Source organism: Pseudochaenichthys georgianus, chromosome 9, assembly GCF_902827115.2.
Source record: "Pseudochaenichthys georgianus chromosome 9, fPseGeo1.2, whole genome shotgun sequence".
Taxonomy (NCBI): domain Eukaryota; kingdom Metazoa; phylum Chordata; class Actinopteri; order Perciformes; family Channichthyidae; genus Pseudochaenichthys; species Pseudochaenichthys georgianus.
This window is the reverse complement of record NC_047511.1, coordinates 23,600,018-23,626,920: the sequence shown is the minus strand read 5'-3', so window position 1 is coordinate 23,626,920 and position 26,903 is coordinate 23,600,018. Positions and strand designations below refer to the sequence as shown.

The 26,903-nt window shown below is 38.6% G+C and overlaps 2 protein-coding genes across 2 annotated transcripts; both read left to right on the top strand.

The window, feature by feature from the left end:
* The first annotated feature begins 451 nt into the window (after positions 1-451).
* Positions 452-10,440, top strand: mrps27 (mitochondrial ribosomal protein S27). Its single transcript, XM_034091100.2, has 11 exons — positions 452-552; positions 822-899; positions 1,759-1,829; positions 1,963-2,021; positions 2,583-2,697; positions 3,196-3,274; positions 4,421-4,536; positions 4,755-4,857; positions 4,957-5,099; positions 5,987-6,148; positions 9,981-10,440. Exons 1-11 carry the CDS (start codon positions 480-482, stop codon positions 10,245-10,247), a joined length of 1,266 nt encoding a protein of 421 aa, XP_033946991.1. The 5' UTR covers positions 452-479; the 3' UTR covers positions 10,248-10,440.
* Positions 10,441-20,840: 10,400 nt separating this feature from the next.
* On the top strand, positions 20,841-24,941 carry ptger4a (prostaglandin E receptor 4 (subtype EP4) a). The gene is made up of 2 exons (XM_034090181.2): positions 20,841-21,978; positions 22,385-24,941. Exons 1-2 carry the CDS (start codon positions 21,196-21,198, stop codon positions 22,949-22,951), a joined length of 1,350 nt encoding a protein of 449 aa, XP_033946072.1. The 5' UTR covers positions 20,841-21,195; the 3' UTR covers positions 22,952-24,941.
* The last annotated feature ends 1,962 nt before the right edge of the window (positions 24,942-26,903 follow it).

Sequence of the window (26,903 nt, the reverse complement as noted above, 5' to 3'; positions counted from 1 at the left end):
ATCCAAAATGTATAAGTAACAAACACTTTTACTTTGTATGGCTTTATTTGCAGGTCCACTGGGCAGAGTGAAACTGCTCCCTCTCTACTTCAGTGGATCTAACTCCTCTTTATGCAAACAGCGCACTCTTTTGTCACAACATGGGTACTTCTTAAGTGTTCTGCATTTTTTTCAAATTAATACATTTTTAATTTCAAGACATTCCCCCAATATTTTAATTTGAGAGCACATCCCTGCAACAGAGTCTCTATTATTCCCCGAAGCCAACGACTTGATGGGTGATCTACTAAGGACGACATTTTTTCTAAAAATGAATACACATTAACGTTGTTATTGTACTCCATTATCTAAATACCTTTGTTATAATTACAATATGTATTAATCGAGAAAAAGATATAAAAACAATAGGCTATTACCCTTTTGGTACAACCCTCTTGTGTCGTCCCCCATCCCGGGTTAAGTGGTGGTTTCGTCCAAAGATGGCAGCCTCCGTGTGGAAGCGGTGTGTGACTGCGGCCGTCAAAGTTAAATGTTTATCCCCGTCTTTTTCAGGTAAACTGATCTAATATAAAGCCATGGATAAAATCACAGTTTACATTATCGCATTGGTTTGTGTATCTGTTACACCTTTGTTGTTTACTTTTCATTATGTTGATGTTTAGGAGCTAAATGTCCCCAGTTGATGTTGCAAGCTAACTGTAGCTAACGTTACATGAACCTGCTAAACAGCACACGTGTGTTAATGTTTTGTAATTGTTAACGAGCTTATAAACGTGTAGTGTTTGTATCTATATGACCTGACTGACCTTGTGTCTTCGCAGCCAGGAGATGGTTGCTCTCAGCAGCTTACACAGACACCAAAGTGTGGGAGGCCAGGGAGAAAGAGCCTCTCAACTTGGGTAAGAGATACAACTGATAATAATGTATTCACAAACTATATTCAATGAACAGTCCAGCCAATAATAACTCAAGTCTGCTAACGTGGGTCAGGATTAGTGGGAATGTTGTAGGGAAGACATATTGTCACACGGATCATATGCAGATTATCAATATTCAACAGTTTAACCCTGAACGTGGCAGAAATAACATCTGTTGTAGCGTTTGGAGGCTACAAATCAGCAGAAAGACTGCTAAACTCATTATTTACACTCCACCATTCCATAAAAAAGGAAAGCTAAATAGGACATAACTGCATTGTGTTTATCAAGCCTGTGTTGTACAATAACAATACATCGAGCCTCAAACCTACTGACTAAAATGCACCAAGTATGTAATGAGTATCAAAAACTGTTGAGTGCCAAGAGTTGACTTTGAGTGCCTTGTCTAATTCTTAGTTGTATTTTCTTTTTTCGATTAAAATGATTCCTGACTTGAATCATAATTTGATCAAATATATTTTGGATTTGTGAAACTTAACTATTAAAATAACATCTGTATTGACACCTAGCCCTATCATCATCAATAGATTTCATGTCAAAAGAACGAGGACATTGTTTTATTGCTGCATGTAGGACATCAACATCTTGTTGTGTGTGCACTTGGTCACCACACGAGCGCAGTGTAATGCTACAGCCTCATGTTGCATGGTAATTGTTCAATAGTTAAAACAAAATTAGATTGTCGGCTATGGCTTTATTAAATTAATATCAATACATGTTTTTTTTAAATTGTTTAAATGGGTAGTATTAACTGGCTCAAATGTGCTACTGTACATGAACTGTTTTAAAGTCCTGTGTTTCTGTTTTTTATAACTTACAGCTCTACTTGCCAACAATATGGACAGGACATACGACAGAAATCTTCCAGTTAGCTCTCTAACTGTGTCTCGGGTAAGCTCTAGATTTAGATCCTCTCTATTTAATTGTTTGTCCTGCCACTGATCAGTATAAATAAACAAATATTTGTGAATCTGATAACAGTAGATACAACATATTTTAACACACATTTGAATTCCTGTTTCAGTTTGTTGACACTATTTCATCTCAAGAGGAAGTGAACCAAGCAGAGTACTACCTTTACAAGTAAGAAGGATCACGTTTACTCTTTCTGCATCAGTTTCTGTGTCAGATTCCTGCTGCTTAGTTGTTTTTGTGTGTTTCTCTTGGAATGAGTTGTCTGTTTTCAGTTTATGTTCTGTCACATGCTTTTCTTTGTTCGGGGCAACGCCAGACTTTTCCTGTTAAGTCCTTCCTCTGGAATCTGCACCCAGTCCTGTGATAATAGGATTTAGTAAATTCACACCCTTGTTCACAGCATATTCATTTTAATAATCAAGTAAAAATCAAATAACCACCTTTGCATTTAGGAAAACTAGAAAATAGTTATTTTTAGTAATGGATTCTACTGTCCCACATGTGTTCCGGACTCTTGTTTTTTGGTTATAAGCTCTGACATTTCTTCGAGTGTTCAGTTTGCTCTTTGCAAACCAAGCAACCAAAATAATGTCTTGTGAAATTCAAATATGATCACATTTCATCTCTACTCTTCTTCACATCTTCCCAAAAAATATATCTTGCCTGTTATTAGAGCCAAAGTTTAAGGGATATATATTTAATAAAAATGTGTTGTCATTTTTTCCCCAGGTTTCGTCACAGTCCAAACTGTTGGTACCTGAGAGACTGGACCATTCACAGTTGGATAAGGCAGTGTCTAAAATACGGAGTCAAAGAGAAGGCCCTGCACACACTTAAAAACAAGGTACACAACACGTTATCATCCCTCAATTAAATCAACTCACAATTCTCTTTGTTCAATGCAAAAGGGATCCATCTTTTTAGTAATAAAGGAAATCTGATCAGGCTCCTGCTGCTGGGGTCTGACAGCTGCAGTTATCAGACAGTCAGAGCAATCACAGATCAGTATCAAAAGTGATACTTGACCACCCAGATGCACTTTCAAACTGATCTGAGCAGAACATAACATCTCACGTTTGACATTTCAGCCCAGCATGTGTACTGTTCATTAGTGAGTTGTAGACTCAGGGAATCACTGAATTTTCCAAAGTAGTGTTTTGGAGCGAGGTAGAACAGAGTGTGCTCGGACAGTAGAGCCTCTGATGTTGTGATTGGTGTCGTGTTACTGTGAGACTTTGATGCATTAGGAATCAGCAGTTGTGTTTTGTTGTATTAGGGTCTTTTTTTTTCATGAGGTAAATGGTCAATGCTCATAATAATGCAAAACATCTTGTGTGTGCAGGTCCAGTATGGAATATTCCCAGATGACTTCACGTTTAACCTGCTCATAGATTCTTACATTAAGGACGGAGACTTTAAAAGTAAGGTTTTTTTTAAAAACATGTTTCTGAACAATCATCTGGAAAAACATGACCAGGCAGACTATAATAAAATACAATCTCTGCAGACACATTCCTGTTGTCTTTGGATATTTCCAGGAGTGGAAACAGACTGTCTATCGAAACCACTAACATCAGATTTCAAACATTTCTTTCCTTGTTTGTAAAAGACAGAAGTGAAGGGGAAGCCTGGTTATTTGTTCTGTAATAACAGTAGACGATAAACAATACTTCATATTTGGCACAAAGTGAAAGCGCATACAGTAGATGGTATTCCAGTGTTTTCAGTTGCATGGTACATTTACAATTACATTTGATACAATTATGAACTCATTCAGTTGTTATGTTAATTTATACTGTATAACTTAAGTATTGCCAATCAAATCTAAGGTTGTTTTACATTAGATTGTTAATCTAGCAATATTATATTTTGTGTTGCCAGGAAATCCCATAAATAGACTAAAACCTTCAATATATTGAACCTGTTGACCCATTCTGCCTGAGAAACTAAAATCTGATAGATCTTATTCCTCTCAACTTAATTTTCATCCCAAAACTCTTAAGAGATGGTGAGTTGGTTCCCATCCACCTATTTGGAACCTCATTTTCATTTCTGTGCATAGAAAAACCTGAAATGAAACTTCAATACTAATGGCAGATCTGTGTGGACTATAAAGTTCTTAAAATGAATCAATTAGAAACCATTATAAATGCCATGCTACGATCACATGTTCCCTTATTGTTGCCCAACCAGAAGTTCAATTAGATGAATATTCACATAACTTTTGTGATTTAAATAAATGTGCATTCATTAAAAGAAATTCTTTAGATTTTTAATATGTTAACTAAATGTTGTCTTTTCAAAACATTGTTTGACAATAAGAAAATATATTTTCACCAGACTTATCCTTTTAACTTGAAAAACAGGGTGAACAGAGATAGGAAAGAGTTAAGAAAACATGCTTTTGATGTAAAGACCCAATGTAATTAAAGGACTTGCTCTGCTGACTTATATCATTCGAAGGAAGAAATCCTTGTAATATCGACAATTGTTTTTATTGTTATTTTCCTCATAGCAAGATTTAATAAGAGGGTGTAGCAATGACTATGTATTTGTGGTAATTACAGGTGCGTGCTCTGTGGTTGAAGAGGTGATGTTACAGGAGGCCTTCGACCTTTCCTCCACTCAGATCCTGTCTCTGTATGCCCTGGCCAGTTACCTAGCAACCAGACCACAACTCGCTGTGAGTGAAACGACGGCAACATGCAAAAACATGATCCCAAAATAATGTTATGTTTGTAAATACAGTACTCTACATTCATTTTGGCGCCACACTAAAGGCAACGATTTTAATTGCAATGCATTATAATGGAAAAAAGCTCTTTTATTAGCATAAATGTTAAAGCATCACAAATCTGCTCCCCATTACTATCGCTTACCCTTGCTCCTCGCTGTGTGCAGGTGTCAGAGGAGAGGATGTTGGGAGCGTCGCTGCTCCTCTGTGGGATGAAGCAGGAAAACTCTGTTGGCCTCAGCGCTCAGCTGCTGGGCAACGCTCTGCTGGGTGTGTATTTGGGTTTCTTTACCCACTTCATGTGATTCACTCAGTGTTCTTTCTTTATGCACTTTGTCTCATTTGTTCTTCTCCTTCTTTCCAATCCAGGTAAGGTGGAGATGTCAAAGGGCATTCATGCCTTGTTCAAAGGGATGCCTCTCTCCTGGGAGCGAGGGTATCTGAGCCGGGCGCTGGCTGTCATGGAGGGAGTGGCTGCTGCTTCTGGGGACGTCAAGCTGTCCAAAGACTCAGTAAGGATCGAGAAAATGTGTAAATGTTTTTAGAAGAATACGTTGGTTAGGTGCATCCTCAATGACATCCTATCTCATAACAAATGAAAACAAGAAACAAAAGCCTTGGAAGAGGCAGGTTTTTCCCTTTTCTAACCGAACAGTTTGCTCCTAATTCAAGTCTGCGGTGTCAATCTTCTCCACTGACTGTGGGTTTGACGTCAAATTCAACTTTAAGACTGTTCTGGAGAAAAAACTTGAAATAAAATATGATTCAGTGTTGTCACAGAACACATCATCACAAACGCGCTCAATAGAGACTGTTGTTACTGTCCAGGTGGGGTGTGTGACACAGACAGTCTCCATCTGCTGAGATAAAACACACATGCGGTCATTTTGTTGTTCTTGTTACATAATTGCAACAACACACACTGGGATGTAGGGCCTCTAATCCGGCCTGTGCTGTCCAGTTCAATACTCCAGCTTTGTCCACGTGTAATGAGATTGTGGCTGGCCTGCAGCACAGAGGATGTCTGTGAGAATCACTGCGACAGGAACTAAACCGCTTGTGTCAGACGGCAGCACAGCAATAATGTAGACAGAGCGGATAACGCTGCAGGACAGAGGAAATATTACATCTCAAATGAAAATGCTGGTGACTGCCGCCTCAGGTGACAGTTAATCTTACTTCTACCTAAAATTAAGAGGTGAGGTCTTAGCGTGTCTGTCCTTGAAATGAAATCTTAGAAAAGATGTGCCTTTCCTTCAAAATGTTTAAATGTAAATCAGATAACGTACTGAGTAACACCTCTTTCAGCAGTTCTACTCTTTATTGATTTTGTACACGTAATCATTTAAAACTATATTTTTTCTGCATACTCAATGTTAGTTGTTTAACTTATTTTCAGCTGGACTACATGAACGACCTGCTGCAGGAACTGTCTTCTTCCTCAGACAGCAAGTCCTCTGGAGAGGAGTCAGCAGGAGAGGAGGTAAAGAAAGAAAACCCCGTCGATGAAGAAGATGAGGCGGAGCAGGCTAATCTCCCTCAATATGTCAGCAGATTCAAGGTGGGTGTTAGTTGTGTACAGCGGGTGTTAGGGGTGTAACGGTTCACAGAAGTCACGGTTCGGTTCATACCTCGGTTTGGGGGTCACGGTTCGGTACGGGTTCGGTACAACAAGGAAAAGCAAAAAAAAGTCCCAAATGCATATTTTTTTTTTGCTGTTATTTATTTGTAACAGTAGTGGAAGTTTTGGTATGAAAATAAGGAACTCTAACATTTGGAATCATTAACTGTATTACACAGTTACAAACAAACTACAAACAGTAACACACACACTCAGATGGCCATATTATTTATATTGGCTGATGTCAAACAAAAAGGTTAAATAAGCTGAACAACTAAAAAGAATGTCTTGAAAATATTAAAATAAATAATAAGAAAGTCTTTCAATCACAATCAATAAAAGGCAATACAGAACTGTATAACATCTCCTGATGTCAAAATATAAAATAAATACAATGATAAATATAAAACAAAATAAAATCTGTACCTTTAGGAGCAATGTCTAACATGTGTAATTAACTTGTGAGTGTGTGAGGCCATTATGCCTAAATAAAGGTACTCAAGCTCTACTCTATTTTCAAGTTGTTCTTCAGAAAGATGAGTTTGTCTACGTTGTCAGTAGTGAGGGCAGATCTGTTGGCGGTAACTATGTCACCTGCCGTCGAGAAAACCCTCTCGCTGGGGACTGAGACTGACTTGGATGTGATTGAGCATGTTTGACGTGTTACCACTAGCATACCGCACCGCTGTCGAACAATGCCGACACACCGTCCTCGTCCGATCCACAACTCGCACCCCATCATTGTTGTGGTCCACAGGGAACCCGAAATGTTCCCACACAGCTGATTTAAAAGAAGCAGGTGGGTCTTCTAGCTCCTGTGTGTTGTGTGAATTCGCCGTAGCTACTAACTTTTCTTCTTCATGTATTGTGTTCGTTTTGTTGTGTTTTGTTCTTGTTCTTCATTTGTTATTTACGGGCGGCTGGCTTTTAGGCGCAATACCGCCCCCTGGATTATATATAGTGTAATACTGCCCCGAGTGACAGACTTTTTTCCCTCTCGTAAAAAAAGGCGTATTCAGCGTGTGACTGCGTGTGCCGAACCGTGACGTCCGAACCGCGACGGTACGGGACGAATACGGATACCGTTACACCCCTAGCGGCAGTGTTAATTTCGTCAGCTATTTTTTAATTTAGTTTTAGTCTTAGTCCTGTGTTAAATTTCCTTTTAGTTTTAGTCATATTTAGTCACCTTCATCCTGTTTTTATTTAGTCAAGTTTTAGTCGACTAAAAGTCTGAGCATTTTAGTCGACTAAAACAGTAAACATTTTAGTCAAGATTTAGTCGACTAAAAGTCTGAGCATTTTAGTCTTATTTTAGTCGACTAAAACAGTAAACATTTTAGTCTACTTTTTGTCAATGAAAACTGTTGAGTCTTTTTTAGTCATCAGATTATATAGAACATTTCAGTCAAACCAATAAATTGTCATTTTAGTATATAAATAAATAAGATTATCTTGTCCTTATTTGATGAAAAACACAGGTTGAATGATTTAAGAATGCAGCTTTGCAGAGAGTATCTGGTTTGTGGTGTTTGTACCTCTGTGTTATGGCCACATTGCTTCCCTTCTGAAGAAACAATGCATTCGCTTTTTTTCTCCGCCTCATTGTAGCGAAAATGGGCCCAAATATCACATCGTTTCTTTCTCCCAAGCAGTGGTGGCTTTAGACTCTTTCGTTGTCAGTCATTTTGACGGACAGGATCGTAACATTTCCGTCATAATCCATTATTATCCGTCGAGTGCACAATGCATCACTCACTCGCGCTGACGGGGGGTATTCGGTTAACGCGACCACTGCTCTTAAGCCCTGTTGTTGCCATTTTATTTTCTGTTAAATAAGGTTAGTTAGACCATGAGTCAGACCATGAGTTAGACCCGAGTCTTCCTGACAGTTCATATTGTGCCGCTGCCCGGTGTAATTCAAAAGTACCGCCGCGCGCAGCACAGAAACAGCTGCTGCTCTGCCGCAGCACCGGAAATGGAACTGCTGGGAGAAAAACTGACTATCAGAGGTTTAACGTTATCTTTGATAATATTTCGTCTCCTCATTTTTCGTCAACGAAAGTAAAGAGAGATTTTGTCATAGTTTTTATTTAGTAAACTACATTTTCGTCTCGTCACTTTTCGTCAACGATATTGCATGATGATTTCGTTACAGTTATTGTTTACTGCCGTCGGTGCCGTCTCGTCATCGTCTCGTTTTCGTCATGGAAAAAAAGGTCGTTGACGAACATATTTCGTCATAGTTTTAGTCAACGAAATTAACACTACCTAGCGGGTGTACTTTTGTTTGGAGCAACTGAATTAACCTCAGCTATCGTTGTTGGGACGAGTCCGTAAACACAGACATAAAAACACAGAGGCTTTTTTGATCAACTTCACCAAGAACACCAGTCATTACAGATTCACTTCTTGCTGTTCCTACCTTTTTAATGTAAGAGCCCAATATAAATGCACTCAACATTTTTGCTGAATCCAGCTTTGTATGTCTATTTGAGGACTGAGATGGATGTGTCGGGTTTTTTCTGGTCAATGACTGAAATCTTTTATTTCAGAAGATGCCCTTGTGTTATTACCACACTACAAGCTCTATTATTAAACGACTATTTAGTTTTACTGCAAAAAATATATCTAAGTTGTCCTTCAGTGCATTTATTGGGCATGTCCTGCCAAAATGTGTTGAATACATTTTCTTCCTCCTAAAGGATTTTTGTCAATGTTAAGAAGCTTGCGCATTTCTCCTTTCCTGCCGTTGTTGGCACATTGATGTGTTTAAGGATCTGTCACCACCACCACCACCACCACCTGTTGTCCAGTGTGAACACATTGGCTGAACAAAACAAATCTGATACCAGCCAATAAGTGCGGTCCGTTACTGGCACGCCATAACTACACTTGTTTTAAACATACTCCAAAAAAATAAACATTTACAGAAACCCAGGTCTTCATCATTACATTACATTACATTGCATTTAGCTGACGCTTTTATCCAAAGCGACTTACATTACATTCGACCAGGAAGACACAACCTTGAAGAAAACAGAATCATATAAGTACATCAGGTTTCATAGAGCCAAACATTTCAAGTGCTACTCAACTGGCTTTAGATAAGCCAGTCCTTTATTAGTATATAAGTACTCTGTTAGCAGTTCTTTGTTAGTAATTATATCGCTCGAAGTGGAGTCGGAAGAGATGAGTTTTCAGTCTGCGCCGGAAGGTGTGTAAGCTATCTGCCGTCCTGATGTCAATGGGGAGCTTATTCCACCATTTTGGAGCCAGGATAGCAAATCCACTGATGGGAACTTGGGTCCCCCTCGCAGCGAGGGTGCAGCGAGTCGTTTGGCTGATGCAGAGCGTAGAGCACGTGCTGGGGTGTATAGTTTAACCATGTCCTGGATGTAGGAAGGGCCAGCTCCATTCGCAGCATGGTACGCAAGTACCAGTGTCTTGAAGTGAATTCTAGCAGTTACCGGAAGCCAATGAAGGGAGCGGAGGAGCGGCGTGGTTCATCATGTGCTGAACTAAGTGGTTTGGTTCACTGCATTTCAGGTTTGCGTTTAATCATTGGCTTGATTGGGCCTTTATAACAGAGCCAGTCAATAATTATATGTTGACTCAAAATTCCTTATTAGAACATCCAGTCCTTGATGTTTTTTTCATACTATGACTCCAGCTAATCTGTCTCTTTTTGGTATGTATCAAATAACCTGGTTTTGAGTTTTGAGTCACTGTTGGGTTCTTTAACATAGTTTTTGTTTCCCTGCCTCTTCAGGAGCTGTGTAGCCGGCTGGAGTCTGAGGGCAAAGTGGACTCTGCCTCGTTCCTCGCTGCAGGGACCGCTCTGGCCCAGCAGAACATGGCTGCTGCGGAGAAACCCGACCTGGAGCTGTACAAGAGCAACATGCCGGCCTGGGAGGCAGAGAGGAAGCAGCTGATCCAGAGAGAGAAGGAGCTGAGGAAGCAGGCTGAGCAGGAGAAACGGGAGAAGTTAGCAGCCCAGGCTGCAGCCGAGCAGCAGGGGATGAGAGCCGAACAATGACACCTGACATTTTCATTGAGTTTACCCGTGGAAATTGTGTAAATTGTGAAATATCAACATCCACATCTACAACATTACCATTTTGTCTCTATTCAGTTTTGTAAATAACAATTATTGTGTGCTTATGTGAGAACTTAGTAAGTATTGCTCTGTTTTTATACAACGAAATAGGGCAAATATTAAAATAATGTAAAAATTGGGTCTCATTTGTTGTTTTTCTCGGATGATATCATTATTTTAACATATGCACACATGAATAACCGTCAAGCCCGATGGTCGAGTGACCTCATGTAAGCAAAAGAAGGGAAAGATTGTGCCACCAAATCCTCCCACTCCTTTCTATGTGTGTTTGTGTGTGCGTGCGAGTCAAAAGCAGGAGATGCTTTTGACTCGCACGCACACACAATGTATGTTTTCTCACAGGGGACTGAAAGGAGTATTGCACGGAAGAATTTGCTAATAGCCAATCTAGAAAGAACCACATTCTTTGCTTGGAAAGAAATGCATTAGAGGCCAGAAGCATTTTGTGCATACTGAAAAACATAAATAATGCAGTAAAAATCCTGATATATATATAAAGTCAGACATACATTTCAAATCTGTGTTTGTTAAAGAATTAAAAAGGTCAACATGAGAGTGCAGCATCAGCTAAACCTTTGACACGTGATATGAGCATTAGGAGGGTTATTTTGCATAGTAGAGAAAATATCATTGGTGTATTATATTTACTTTCTGTAAAATATACCTTTGGTGAAACAATTCAGAATTTGATTTGAGTTTTTAATTGACTTTTGAAACTATATTAATACGTTGTTGCATCTGAGCTGCTTAGTAAGAATGTAAAATGGTTTTAATTGCATTTCAGAACACATACAGTAATCACTAATACATGGCTGTATGAATAGCATTACGACCAGCTCTGATTCATATTTCTCAAAGCATGTAATGTCATCCATACACTCACAAAAGTTTAGCAGTTAAGTTGAACATATATCATTTAGCCTCCTAATGCTGTAACATTTTGAAGTGACAGCTTGTTATGCTACAGTCACTTCCTATCTACACTGTTTACTGCTGTCGATTGAAGCTGCTATAGACGTACGGTATCCTAGCAATGAATGTACACATTACTAAAGTCCCCACTTTTATACTGCAACCCAATCAAATATGCCACTGGCACAGGTTGGAGAAGTACTCAGATCTTGTACTTAAGTGCTCAGAGTGTAGGAATACTCTGTTACAAGTGAAAGTCCTGCATTCAAAATGTGACGCAAGTAAAAGTACAAAAGTATTAGCATCAAAATATACTTAAAGTACCAACAGAGAAAGTACCTATTATACAAACATTTCAGAATAATATATATGGTATGTTTTGACTTTAACTATTGATGCATTCAAGTGTTCTCAAAGCTGGTAAAGGTGCAGCTAGTTTAATGACTTTGTGTACTGCAGGGTAGCTTGTGAATTTACTCCAGGTGGAACTAAAGTCTGATTTAACACTTGATTATATTTCACATCCTTCATCCAAATCTGTTAAGTAACCAAAGGTACCAGATAAATGTAGTGGAGTAAAAGTACAAAGTAGCATAACATGGAAATCCTCAGGTAAAGTACAAGTATCTCAACATTGTACTTAAGTACAGTACTTGAGTAAATCTACGTGGTTACTTCCCACCTCTGGTCACTGGTTTGAAACTAACTAATAGTTGCATGATCTTAACACACCAACTGAGTCATCAATAAAGTGATGAAAGAAGCAATCTAAAGTGTATCCATGCATCTTGTACCAGCTGGACTCTGCAACCCTTTCTTCTGTAATGCTTATCTCTTATAACACTTAACCGTGTACAATCTGAAGAGAATTCATTAGCTCTAATCTGCAGTATAAATGGGTCATTCATCATAATTTGTCTGCTTGTAGTCCTCAAACTCAATTTAAAATCACTGGTTTGAAAGTAACTCAATTGTTTACATTTCTTGCTGAAATTGAACCTGGGTGTTTGAGCAAGTGTGAGGAAGATGGGCTAACACTACGGATGAACCAAATCAGTTGAGACGTGATGAGGGGATAAAAGTCAGGAAGCTTGACCTCCACATCACCGGTTATGCGATGCCGAGAGCCTCTTAAGTGTTTTAAAAGAGCTGCATGTGTTTTCGTGGAGGGACAGGAGGAACTGTGTCATGGGTTATTGGACATGTGTAAATATTACAGAAATTGGAAGGGAAAGGGGGATGCATCTGAGGTGGAGCATGAATGCAAAACACCTGCTTCTCTAAAAAGAACATGTGTCTCACCGGGAAATCTTATTTGTAGAAAAAAGACAATTCAGCACATCCTTATTTAATATTTGAGGTTAAGAATGTACTATCAAATGTGAACAATACTAAATAATACTCAATTAGCAAATGCTTAAGTTATTTGAGCAGATGTGTTATATTAACATGGCTGTACTTGTCCTTAACATGCAGACACAAACCATTTTTCTTTTTTTTCATCTTTTAACTAAAGTTAATAATGAGTTCCTATTGTTGATTTGTATGTTTTATATCTGAGACGAGAGCGTCTGTAAAGCAGATAACACGATAAGATTCTGGATCCAGAGACACATGTTTATTAATATTTCATTATTCATTAAGGTCAACTGCATCATATTTAACATTTGAAAGAGATTAGTGAAGTCAGATTACATTTGTCCTTCTGTTTGTTTTGAGGGTATGCATGGCTTTCATGTGTCCTCCTGGTGTGTTGTGTTGAAACAGTAATAAATTAGGCAGATGTGCAGCGGTAATTAGAAATTGGATTTATTTGCTGTCTGATTCATTTCCCTCTTTTTGTCATCATTACCTTTTAAAGTCATCATAACCTTTTAAAGCTATTAAAGTGTCCACATCAATTCTGCAGATGCAGACCCAGTGTTTCAAATTGATGCATATGTAGGCTATATTAATTTTGGATTTTTGTTATAACATAATTTAAATAATGGGGATATTAGGAACATATCACAATTATTTGTTTCTCATAAAAAATAAATAAAATAAAATCTCACTAGGCATGTGTTTAGAAGAACAATCTATGTATGACTTTTCCTCACTCAGAGCTCTGTATCCAAGTCCCACTGTCCTAATAGGACATGTGTTAAAATATGAATATTGAAAGTCTTAAAATTAGCATACACTTACAAAATCAAAATCAATTACAGAAAAGTCTAATCGAAAAAATTATCCTTATAAAGCACAGAAATATTATGTTTCCTGAAAATGTAATCAATTATCTGCTGTACTTCCATAAAAGGTGCTGGTGCCACCTATTTAAAAAAAAAAATCTATGTGATAATTGTTTTACACAATGTGCACCTTCCCAAAGACTGTTCTCAAATAATAAAGGCTCCTCTGTATGGCAGATGACACTTGTCCAAACATGGCCCTCACCATTCGAATATGTTATGTTTTGATACGGATTTCCAGTATCTCCCAACCTCTGACCACACTTTGCATATTCATTTTATTAACAAAACTTTGTGAAAGAGTATTGACCCCTTGATGAGGTTATGTTGCTAAAACACATGTCTGAAGGATGATGTAATGGTCAGGCAAGACGAATCAAAGCTGTTCTGGAAGCTGTAGCTCCGGTCATGACACCGACAGTATCACGATGCGACCTAAAACAAATAGTCCTCAGTTTCCCTCACATTGAAAGATATGAGCATGTGGAGATTGCTGATGAAATACTGCCAGCAGGGGTTTTACTGATAAAAGACTGTGCAACAAGATAAAAGCTTAGACAAGGCGATATGCATCAAGAAAACAATGTATTACATGGGAATTAAAAGGAAAATGTTATCAAAGAGAAGTTGCATAATCTGCGGTTTTATGATTAATCTGTTTAATTTGTTCAGCGCACTTTTTTTTTAATGATCACATGAATCATGAGCCAAGAACAATGAAACACAAAGCCCCCATGCCTGTGCCCTTACCATAAAGTGTTACCGAAATGTTTTGATTGAAGGTCATTTCAGTTTTCAGCTTACATGTCTAGTAAATCAATGGCTTCAAATTAAAGCAGTTTATTCATACATATAATACTTAATGCTACACTGGAGTGAGTAGTAAACATTTATATTTGTTAGATTTAAGTGTTTCTCTGAAACGTGCTGTTTTGCTTTATTGGGGGGGTCTGGGGGGGTCCGAAAACCAGTCAGTATCTGGTGGTAGGGGTAGGGTTAGGGGTAGGGTAATGTTGTGAATCGAGTGGCCCATGGTGGTGGTGGGGTTATGGTATGGGCAGGCGTATGTTATGGACGACGAACACAGGCCACTCGATTCACAACATTACCCTAACCCTACCCCTACCCCTACCCCTACCCCTCACACCAGATACTGACTGGTTTTCGGACCCCCCCAGACCCCCCCAATAAAGCAAAACTGCACGTTTCAGAGTGGCCTTTTATTGTGGCCAGCCTAAGGCACACCTGTGCAATAATCATGCTGTCTAACCAGCATCTTGATATGCCACACCTGTGAGGTGGGATGGACTATCTCGGCAAAGGAGAAGTGCTCACTATCACAGATTGTTTCAGATTTGTGAACAATATTTGAGAGAAATGGTTATTTTGTGTATAAAGAAAATGTTTTAGATCTTTGAGTTCATCTCATGAAAAATGGGAGCAAAAACAAAAGTCAAATCATGTTACCCATCGTCTCCAAATCGAAGCTGAATTATTTTTGCTACACTTTAAAGGGACATGCCGGCATGTATGTTATGTTACTGAGACTGCAGGTCATGAAATAAAAAATAAACATCAGTAATCTGATTGAAACGTTGGGTTCTCTTGCATATAAATGAGCTGCCACAGCAGGAACACACAAACAGCATCAGGTGTGTCTCAAACTAGTTTACAAAGTCAGTAGTTGGAATATAAATGAGCTGATTAAATGAGATTCAGTGCTGGTCGGGTGTCGCTTATGTGTTTTGGTTAGGCCCTTTGGCAGGTTTGCACCATTTTCCTTAATGTATGCATCATCAGCAATATAACATCCTGCATGTTTTTCCATTGTGCTCTAATGGGCAGCCAGGGGTGGTCTGGTTGTGTTAATATTAGCAGTTCATGTCCCTAATTTGGCTTTGAGTTGCTCTCCCTGTCAATGATTACCACCGTAATGTGTATGGAATGGTACACTTGTACACCAGTGGGACACACTGTTTTCCAAGGGATATGAACCCTTTTGATTGATTAACATGTTGTATTTGACTGTCGCTGTGAGTCATACCCCCTTTAGGGGTAAACCAGGACAGTTTATCCCTAAAGAAGCACAAGAACATTATTGTGTAAAGTTTGATGTTAAATGCATGATCGTGCCTAACGGTGTGCTTTGTCATTTTGACGTGCTTTGCAGTCCTACAGCCTGAAAGTAAATCCTCCTGCGTGGGTTTCAGGATAACTGAACTGAGATGTTGACAATAGATGTTTTATGCTCGGCTCAATAAAGGTCAAATTGAGATTCAACCGTTCAAAATAGTAATGGCAGTTTAGTTGAATTTAGTTTGGTTGAGTTAATTTGGTCTTTTACCATTTTTACACTATTATTTTGTACAGTTCTAATTTAATATTTGCAGTACACTGAAAATAAAAGAACAAAAGAAAGAAAAAAATACAATGAATAAACATAACTATATTCCCAAAGATTAATATACACAACACTGTTTATACAGTACCTTCGTTTTCTATTTGTTTATCATCATATTCTTTTAAATCTATTAAGTGTATACTGTTAAGTGTTTTTTCATGATAATGATCTCTATTTACAATTATTATAGCTCTCTTCTGTATACAAATCAATGCAATTTGAAGGATACAATCTACAACAGTACATAATATAAGTGATGCAGATTCATACCAGTTGAATCAGATGGTGGCGTTGAATGATTCTCAAAGAGCATTCTGTTTTCACGTTGGTACCAGATGTCAAACGCTGTGCCAGTTCAAACAGTTTACATCTGATCTCTTTGTTAGGCTGAGTCAGATGCTATACGAATGTTATCTACATATCTACCAGACCCCAGGATAAACAACCGTCTAAATTCTCTCCAAAGTCTGATATAAAATAACTGTTAACTGCATCATTGGCAGGGAACGAGTTTAATGCTCAAAATAGCAACTGAAAACAACAATGTTATCTGTTGGCCTATTGGTGATCAAGGTTCATGAAAACAAGTGCTATCGTCATGCATTTGTCAACAACCTAAATGAATAGATAAGACCAATGTTCTTGCATGTTTTAACCCATTCATTACCGTCATCCTTTACTGCATGTCAGTTCTGAATCAAGGTTGTTTTTTTTAAATGTATTTTCCAAGTTTATAAATGAGTGAAAATGTGTTTTGACCCTTTTAGATTTTCATTTGTTTCACTAATACATAAAAAAAAACTGCTTGAAACTGAGATAAATGATCATTTCTGGCTTCTAAACTTTTAAATGACTATTGCGATGTTTTGGGAAATGTGCTTATTCTCTGACAGGAACAAGATGTAACATGTTTGTTCGTGAGCTTTAAATCTGCTAAGGTAGATTTAGATTCATTCGGAAAAAGCCAGGCTAGCTGTTTCTTACATTACATTACATTACATTGCATTGCATTTAGCTGACGCTTTTATCCAAAGCGACTTACAATAAGTACATTCGACCAGGAAGACACAACCTTGACATACGTTTCTCTCTTTTTCAAGGCTTTATGCTGAGCTAAGCTTTTCAACTACATATATAACATACATGTGACTTGTGATAATCATCTTTATCACAAAAAAGCAAATACCTATTTCCAAAGATGTTGAATATGACTTTAATGCAGTATGTGAAAGAGTTCAGAAGATTGAGGAATTCCAAAAGGTCGTGAGACTGTTTGAAGCTAAACATGTCAAAGTTTAAATATTATCAATTTAGCTTCATTTACAAGTGCTCAGGTCACTTTTCTTATATGGAGCAGGTCCAAACCATATTCTGTATCATAAATCATCAGCACGAGTCAGTGAATTGACAACATTTAAATTGTGTATTCAAAGTATCCGTTTTGTCAGTTCAGTCAGACAACTCACGTGTTCCTTTAACATGTTTATTAGAAGCAGCATATAGTTGAGTTTGGCGACTAGGCTCGGGCATCATCACTCCATAGATATACATAGCACGATGAGTGATGATTACATAACTAACCCCCGGGCCTACAGGTGGAAGCTGGGGTGGTGGTGGGGCAGGCAAGCAGCAGCGACGTAGAGGTAGCTGCGGCAATAGCAGCAGCCAGCAATGCATGGAGAGAGATCTGGCAGGTTAAATAGAGCGGCATATTAAGGAGACTCTGTTTGGTTGGTTGTAGAGTGGCAAGGGGGCGTTATGTATGAATGCAGCATAAGTGCTCGAGTTGACTGCCTGAACTAGCTCGCAGGCTTCGCCCCATTTATTTAATGTGTGGGTGTGTACACATTATGCAGAATTAAACCTGGAATGAAGACGGTTTTGTTAGACCCATCCCAAAAGCTAAGCAATGTGTTCGTACATGTCCACAGAGATCATGTTTTACTCTACAGGTAGGTGTGTTTCTCCGAACAAAGAGGCCTGTCGAAAACTGTAATCTCTCTTTATAGACTCAATCAAGCAATAAACCAAAACATAATCACATTGCGAGGCAAATCATCCAGAAAAACACCGCAATACTGTGGCAAATACAGTGTGCCACATACCTGTAATTGCACGTGTGTTTATAATTTCCTTGGTTGTTTAAATTCCTCTCTTGTTGTGGGAAATCAAATCAAATCCATAGCTGCTATCACCGGAGAAAAATGTCTACAAAGCCAACAAAGCCTTTCCAGGAAACAATGTAGTAATTGTTTGTCACAGGAATGAAGGCCCTGGAAGAATTGCTGTTTTGGAGAAATTATTTTTTCTCTCCTTTCTTTAAACTACAAAGTCTAACAAAAAATGAACGAACAAACAGAAAGACCCACTCGCCCGTGCGATTGTCTATCTACAGAACATATGCCAGAGTTACATTCACAGGAAAATGGATTCTTTCAGCAGTGTTGGTGGTCGTTAATCTGAGGCTGAAGGGCTGCAGGTTATCTGACTTAACAAACAAATCCAGGAAAAGCACATTCATAAGAAGGCTAATCTTTCAAATCTACTTACCGAACATTCTGCGACACTGGAAACCTGACATTCACATAGAGAAATACACAACAACAGGCTGAATTCATATTTTATACAGCACATTACATAACAACAAGTGTGTTTTTCAAGAGTTCAGGGTCAGTGTAGTAGGATGACATCAGGCCGCGGGGCTCAGGTTCTCACTTCCTCTGAGTTTAACATGTTCTGTGAAAGCGGAAAACAGCCTGAATCAGTGTGTGTCCAGGCCTTTTTTAAAACATGCAGACCTGTACTTATTTGAGTTATTCAAATGTTGAAAATCCTACTGTATCAACAACAAAACCATGCTGTTCTTTACACAATAATTCAACTGACATTGATCTCAGGGTTAAGAACATCACACACAGACAAGCTCCAGCCACAACTATAATTCACTGCTGACATCATCCAACCAGCTTGTTCTACAAAGCAAGCAACGTGTGGGCGTTGTTCTACAAAGCAAGTCCTGATCGAAAATGGAGATTCTTAGGAACATAAAATATTAGTCGTTGAGATTTGAATTTCCCTGGAATTTCCAATGTTTGTTCAACATTGGCTGTGCAATCTATTGTGGTGGTATTTTATAGACCACACTGAGTTTCCCAATTGTTGTCATCAACATGGTTTAATTAAAAATGGAATTGGCTGTAGCACAATAAAAATTGTCACCAGATGGTAATGCAGAAATTGAAAAGTGACTTATGTTAAAAAAGTTGTTAAGAGAGATGCTAAATCAAGATGGAGTAGTATTCCTTTCATGCTCACCAAAGGCATTGTAAAGGAACTTGGTGCTGCCAATTGGAGGCTCTTTATTGGCTATTACAAAACAGTAATGCAGCATTTAATGGCAATCTTAGTAAGAGTACGTCTCAATTATTTGCAGCTCTGTGAAGGATACACAATAAGTGCTTCTGGTGATGTTCACTCTTCATGTAAACATTAAATGGTTAAACCACAGTCAAATGTACAGTTTTGGAGGGATTTTTGAGGTTTTACAAAGATTGCTTTCTTGTTGTTTTATACATTATTTATGATAAAGTAATCATTATTAATTGTGTAAGACAACAGAGTCTAACATTGATCCGCCTATGTTTTCCTAAATGTAACTCACAGCTCATGGTGGGTTAACTTCTTTCCATTCTTTTGAAGAAAACAGGTCTGAATAGAAACATATCCGATTTCAGGAGTTTTTATAAAAAGGCTGTGGACCTCCTACAGAGTGAACAACTACATGGTTTGTTTTGCAGTTTAACTCACATGCCCGGCCATCATGTCAGGGACTCTGGTGTCATCGCTCTCTCTCAGCACAAGTTGTTTGTTTGCTCCACGGTAAATATTAGGGACAAATTACAATGTGCTGTGGTCATTTGCATGTGTTTTTTTAAAACAAAATGGACTCCATTTTAATAGCCTGATCAAATGTTCTTGATCATTTGCATATTAAATGATGTTAGAAACTGTTAATCTTAGTCTTGGTGTTTTCTGAGAAACACAGAGACCAAGCAGGATGGCTGCAGGTTGTTGAATATATTTGCAGGACATATGGTGAACAATGGATTTATTGTTTGACATTTTGTTGATTTGTATCTATAATTTTGGATTCGTCATCCCAAATCAATCCTTATAAAATGATTGTCAGGAAATCAATTAAGGATAACCTTTAACTGAATTAGTTATTTGGCCATTACAGTAGGGATAATATGCAGGTGTTTCTTTTATATAAATCATGTTTTACTATCATATTTCTACTGTTTTGACATCACTGGTTTAACATTGCACCTGCCTTTTGAGACAATTGGTAAATTAATCTTAATATGAAATGTATTTTAAATTTTATTTCAGGTTGCTGTTTTTGACATTAAAGGAATAAAGGGTTTGAACATATTGTGGCTTAAATTGCTCTGAATTTAACCCCTGACTAATTGCCTAAAATAACATTTTAACACAATATGAATTGTCCTTATGGTCATATGAATTACATTTAGTACGTTTTACGGTGGGTTTATGATGTCAAACCATGTTGTTCAAGCATTGTTTTGAGTTTAGATTAGACATTAGACATTGAGCTCAGGGTTAAGAACATCTCACGCAGACAAGCTCCAGCCACAACTGTAACTCACTGCTGACATCATCCAAGCAGCTTGTTTTACGAAGCAAGTCCTGATCAAAAATGGAGATTCTTAGGAATTTATAATATTAGTCGTTGAGATTTGAATTTCCCTGGAAGGGGAAAACGTTTGTTCAACATTGGCTGTGCAATCTTTTATTGTGGTGGTACTTTATAGACCACACTGAGTTTCACCATAATCAACATGGTTTAATTATAAATGGAATTGGCTGTGGTACGATACAAATTGTCACCTCTGTATGACGGTTGCAAAATATGTCCAAGGTCTTTGGTGCACCAGACAGAGCAGGCAGTGGAGTTAAACTGAGGGGAGGGACTGAGCTCAGCAGGAAGATTGAAGTCAGTCTTATTTCAATGAAGTCTGAGCTAGTGTCTGCTGCCTGCCTTTATCTCTCCTGTGAGGGAAATATGCTCTTACAAAGCCAGCTGAGGACTAACCACAGCAGCTGCTACATGATGCCCGGCAGGGGGAATTTAACTTTTTTCAGGAGTTGGTTTTAAGGTTCAAACTGGTTTTTTTCAGATTTAACAATGTTGCCCAGAATTATTTTATGTGCACTTCTATCCGTTTATTGCTCTGGACTAGAAATGATAGCGTTAAGAAAAGTTGTTTCTCGACTTTAACTGCGTTTGAAGGACATAACAATGAATAATCAATCGATGACAGGGAGGACAATGGTCCCGACCATTCCTTCCATAATGTTTATTTTCGGGGTGGTTGGAAATGTCATCGCCATCGTAGTTCTTTGCAAATCCCGCAAAGAACAGAAGGAAACCACGTTTTACACGTTGGTGTGTGGACTGGCAGTGACGGACCTGCTGGGCACACTGCTGGCCAGCCCGGTCACCATCGCCACTTATGTGAAAGGCTCGTGGCCCGGAGAGGACCCGTTGTGCCAATACTTTGGATTCACCTTGCTCTTTTTCTCCCTGTCGGGGCTCAGTATAATCTGTGCCATGTCCGTGGAGAGATACATCGCTATAAACCATGCCTACTTCTACAATGACTATGTGGACCAAAAACTGGCGGGTTTGACTCTCTTGGCGATCTACATCTCCAATGCGCTCTTCTGCGCCCTGCCGATTGTCGGCTTTGGACAGGTGAAGAAACAATACCCGCAGACTTGGTGTTTTTTAGAGTGGAGGAGCAACAAGACCAGCGATGCAGCCTACTCCTACACGTACGCGGGCTTCAGTTCTATTCTGATCCTCGCCACTGTTATCTGCAACGTGCTGGTGTGCGTGGCTCTGATTCGGATGCACCAGCGATACGTGCGCAGGATGTCGCTGGGAACCGATCTGGGACGCACCGTGGAGCCACCGAGGAGAGGACGCAGCTTTGGACGTCTGGCCGGTGCAGAGATTCAGATGGTCATTCTGCTTATAGGCACTTCGGCAGTGGTGCTTATCTGCTCCATCCCTCTTGTTGTAAGTTCTCTGTTTCTGCGTCATGTAGACTCTTTTTATCCTTTACGCACTAAATGTAAACTTTTTTTTTTTGCAGACCAAACAATTTGGTTAACATGTCTTGCCATATTTTTGCCGTTCTCTGGCTTTACTCCATTACCCACGTTTTACGCACGGCTCCCAACCCCATCCCAAAAAAGTGGTGTAATAGAGAAAGAGAGTTAACATGTTTTTATTTTCGTCTCCCTGCTCTTCTTTTTTATTAGTGTGTTTTTCACCTCATACCAATCAGACACAGATATGTGGACTCATACTGCTGCAAACTCACACATATTTTCCTCAGAAACACACATAATCAGCTGCTAGCACACACATAGTTGGAAGCATTTATCTATCTACTCATAATGTATTATTTCTTCCCTTATAGGCTCAGGTGTTTTTGAACCAGCTGTATAAAACTCCAGTGGAGCTGCGTCTGGACAAAAACCCTGATCTACGAGCGATAAGATTTGCCTCCTTTAATCCCATTCTTGACCCCTGGATCTACATCCTGCTCCGCAAGGCTGTTCTCCTCAAACTCATTGAGAAAATCAAGTGTTTATTTTGCAAGATAGGAGCACGGAGGCAACAGAGACAGGGAAACCTACACATAGACACCCAACAACTCTCCTTGGCCATTTCTAACCAGGACTCAAAGTCGTTGGTTTCCCACAACCTGAGAGACTTCACCAGCAGCTCCCAGACCTTCCTCTACCTGCCAGAGGGAAGTGAAGTGTACAAAGGAAGCTGCCATAAATCAGACACACCCTCTGATTCACAACCTTCATCAGTCAGAAACTTACAAGCATCTTATTCGTCTGAGCAGGGCAGCGTTGAGGCTCACAGTAGAGAAGGGACACATGTAATCAGGGACCTTTCAGCTCTGCCATGCCCAAAAGACACAGCACTTCAGGTGTCGTTGAACACACAGACAGTGGAGGAAAAATGCATCTGACTTAACTCTGAATTAGGAAAAAACTCTAAATTCACTCTGAGTGAGACTGTCTACTCAATGGCTTCTCCAACAATGAGGCACATAAAGAAAAGAAATGACTCTTGTGATGCGGGGGCATGAAGTGAGAAAGAAAGTTACACTTGAAGTGCGGTGAGCTTTATTCTCCGGTTGTTTATTCTCTGTTTCAGCATCTACCTCAAGTGACCATCTCTGACTGTATGAGCGATTTGTCGTTTTGCCTAAAATGTCATTCTAACAGACATTACCCTCACCTCATGACTCAAGATTCAGTGATGGAATATATTTTTCATAATTTCAGCTATATTAAAACCTATAACTGTGACACATAGTAAATGGGTCCAGTTAAATGATTGAGTCACAGGCTTGTGGTTAATATGATACATTTAAACAGTATTGAATGTGAGTAATCACTGGCATGTGTGCTGCCATTGTAATTTATATATTTAACCAACTCTAATGGACAGCGCTTTTTGAAGGACATGAGTTAGTTCCATGACTAATATACAGTGCAGTATTATTATGTGGCAAACCCTTAGGGTTTTGTTCCTAAGCCCTGGAATACACACACATAGTCACCTAAAACTAGGAAAACTTATTTTCCCATCTTACAATTAGGCTACAATGATTCACGTAACACTTATCTCTCCCCAAAGCTACAGAAAATGTGGTAACCTGTGGACAGATGTTGCGTTAATGTTGAGTTAAGCAACATCTGATATCAAACATATTTCAGCACACTTGTCAGCTTGAGAGAAAATGTGTTGGAGATGATTGATGTTGTGTAAAATATGGTTTGTAATAACATTATTCTTCTCCATGAGAAGGTTATAGTTGATAAATCACACGCCTCAAGGGACTGTCCACACTAAGGATGTGTTTGATCAGAACACTTTTTCATGAATTTCTATTTTCAGCACAAACATCCAGAAAATCAGGGCTTTACAAAAAGTTTCAAACACTTAGCTACTATCATTTTCATTGGCAGATATCTATCTATCTATCTTCACTCAAATGGGGGGGTTAAAAAAATCTGAAAATTGTCAATTTCTGTAAAACATGTCAAAAGAAATGTAATGGCAGAATTCCACTTTTTGATTTCTCATAATGATAGTCGATGCTATTTCTGTGGCTGTATTACCACTATACATATATATACATACAATAGACTGAACCTTTGAACGTTTGAGCTTTTTCACTCAAATGAGCTTTATGTCTTAGTTTCAGCAGCTTTGAGGCAAACTCTGCCTCCTTTTCCCTGTTATCAAATCAACTCCAGAATGTTGCTTTATGTAATGGATAAAATACCTGCCTTTAGGATAAGCCACATCATATTTGGCTTAAGTGGCCTGTTAAACAAGGTCTTTAATTTATTTAAAAAATATTATATTTAAATTATGCACTTTATTTTGTATCATGTATGTATTGTGATGTAGAATTAAATCTGTGGCCACACATTTCATGTCTGTAAACGTTATGTGGTTTGCTAGAGTCTAGCGGTAATAACTGAGAACTTTACGAAAGAAAATGTATACATTGTATAATGAAGCTGTAATGCCCTTGCTATTGTTTCACAGCAAACATGACCTGTGACATGTCGCCATATGTTGTCAACATAAAGCGGAAGTTAATAATATGAGCACCAAGTTTCTCACACTCTCTTTTCCTGCTAAGGTTTGGTGAGATCCTCTCATGACCCCCATTAGCACAGACAAATGGCAGAAGAACAGGCTTCTCCAAAGTCTATAGACAAATAAAGGAACGTTTAACACTCGGGTAAGGTTAGACACAATTAGGATTTTTTTAAGTGTACGAAAAGCCTCTGGGTCTTAGTAATGTGTCAAATAGCTAATGCCAGACAGACAGAAACAGAGAATGGAGGGGAAAAATATCAGGAAGTTGACCTTGCCGGGACAGATTCCCTCCTGAAACAATAAACAAAATCTAAGGCTCCAATTCATTGCAATTAATCTTAAACAAGCATTGCAGTGGCTTTGACAAACACGTTTTGAAGACGCCTGAAAGAGTATAGTGTAAGATTATCCAGTAGACTCTAGGAACAATACACATTATTGAATCAAAATTGTGAAAAGATTAAGCTTGATGTTACGGTATGCTGTGATATGTAAAACAAGCCCTCCACCCAATCCTCTTTGCTGTCAGTCTGCCAAATAACTTATTAAATGTATAAATGAACAACCAAAGAGGCTGATATTTACCGCCTGTGTGAACAGGGTCACAGTCACATCCTGTACAAATAAGAATAGCCTCACTAACCTTTACTCAAACAAATCTAACACAAGTCTTTTCGAAACATCAGCAATAAAGGAAGATTATTTTGATGCATATGTTATGATAAAAGGAGGTGATGCTTGTGTAAAAGGATCCTAAATCACATACAAGTTGACATGAACGTCATTGTGAAGCTGCTTTACAACACAGGTCCTTGGGTGACACTCTGCACCCTGTCTCCTCATGTGCTCATTGATAAACAGCAGAAAACACCTGCTGCTCCTCCACCTCTGCTGTCAGCCTCAGTTGTAAAGGACACTAAACAATCCCAGTCTGGAAAGACGCCAGAACCAAAGCAGAAGTGATGCAGGAGCTGATAAATGCTCTATGGAGGTAAAAGAGCCACAGGCTTATATAAGTAATAGAGAAAATAGGAGATGTGATTTGTAAAAACAGGATTCCCTACAGTGTTCCTCTCACATTAGTGCCAATATCAGCCTTTGTGACGCCAATTAAGCAATTGGATCGTATTGCTAATATGCTATAACAACAAAGAGCTTAGACCTGGCTTAGATGGTCAGTTTGTCCTCACATCTCACCGACCCAGCAGATGGTCCAGCTGTTTTGTTTTTTTACATTTTTTCTTTCATATAATTTCACAACATTTTCTTGAAAGAGAACTGCAGTGAGTATCAGGGAAACTATTTTTATTTAAAAGATGTTACTATTTTGTGCTGTGGGAACCATAAATGAAATGCTACTCACTCCCTGAAAATAGTTATATAAGAGAACAAAAACTTGTAATGAAAGCTTGTGTTATAACAAGCTGAGAAAGTCTGTTGAAAAATACTACTGAGGATATTTGATCATCCTTTTGATTTAATTAACACAACATTGCTGAAGTGCTTCTTTAAGGTCGTGGCGGAAACCTCAGGGCAGAAATCTCTTGATGGCATAATACTCATTACTAATGTTGTGTCTTAAGAGTTTATATAAGGCAAGGCAAGGCATGTTTATTTATATAGTAACTTTCAACACAAGGCAATTCAAAGTGCTTTACAAAAATGAACGACATCAAGAGCATTAAGGAAACACATTATAAAATGGCATTTAAAAACAGTCATTAAAAAGCAAAGATAATCAAATCAAATTAAAATAAATACATGAATAAAAGTTACAGTGCAGTGTGAGATATAAATAGTTCAATTCAAAGCAGCGGCAAACATACAAGTCTTGAGCTTGGATTTAAAAAACACAAGAAGAAAATGCCATTTATACTATTGACCAGAATAAAGGTGTTTATTTATGTGTTAATATCTATTTGTTTAACCAGGTGAGGCAATTGTAGATGGAAACCTGTTCTGCGATAGAGAACGGGCCAAGACACAGTAACCAAAATCAGTGAAATAGATAGACCAAAAATAAATGAGACGATATAGTTCATGATGTGTTATGTTTATTTGTCTAGTGTCTTTGTGCCAACTGTATGAATGTTTGCATGTTATGTTTACTGTTGAAGCAGGGTTAGTTGGTGCATGTAGTTGCCTGTTTTCGCCACAAGGACGGCGTGAAGGTTAGGAAGAGCGTTTCTTCCTCGGTGGTTGAGGGAACTGTGACCATAGACCAGTGCTTCTCAAAGTGTGGTCCGCGGACCACTGGTGGTCCGTGAGTATATTGGTAACATTTCACATTTTACATAAAT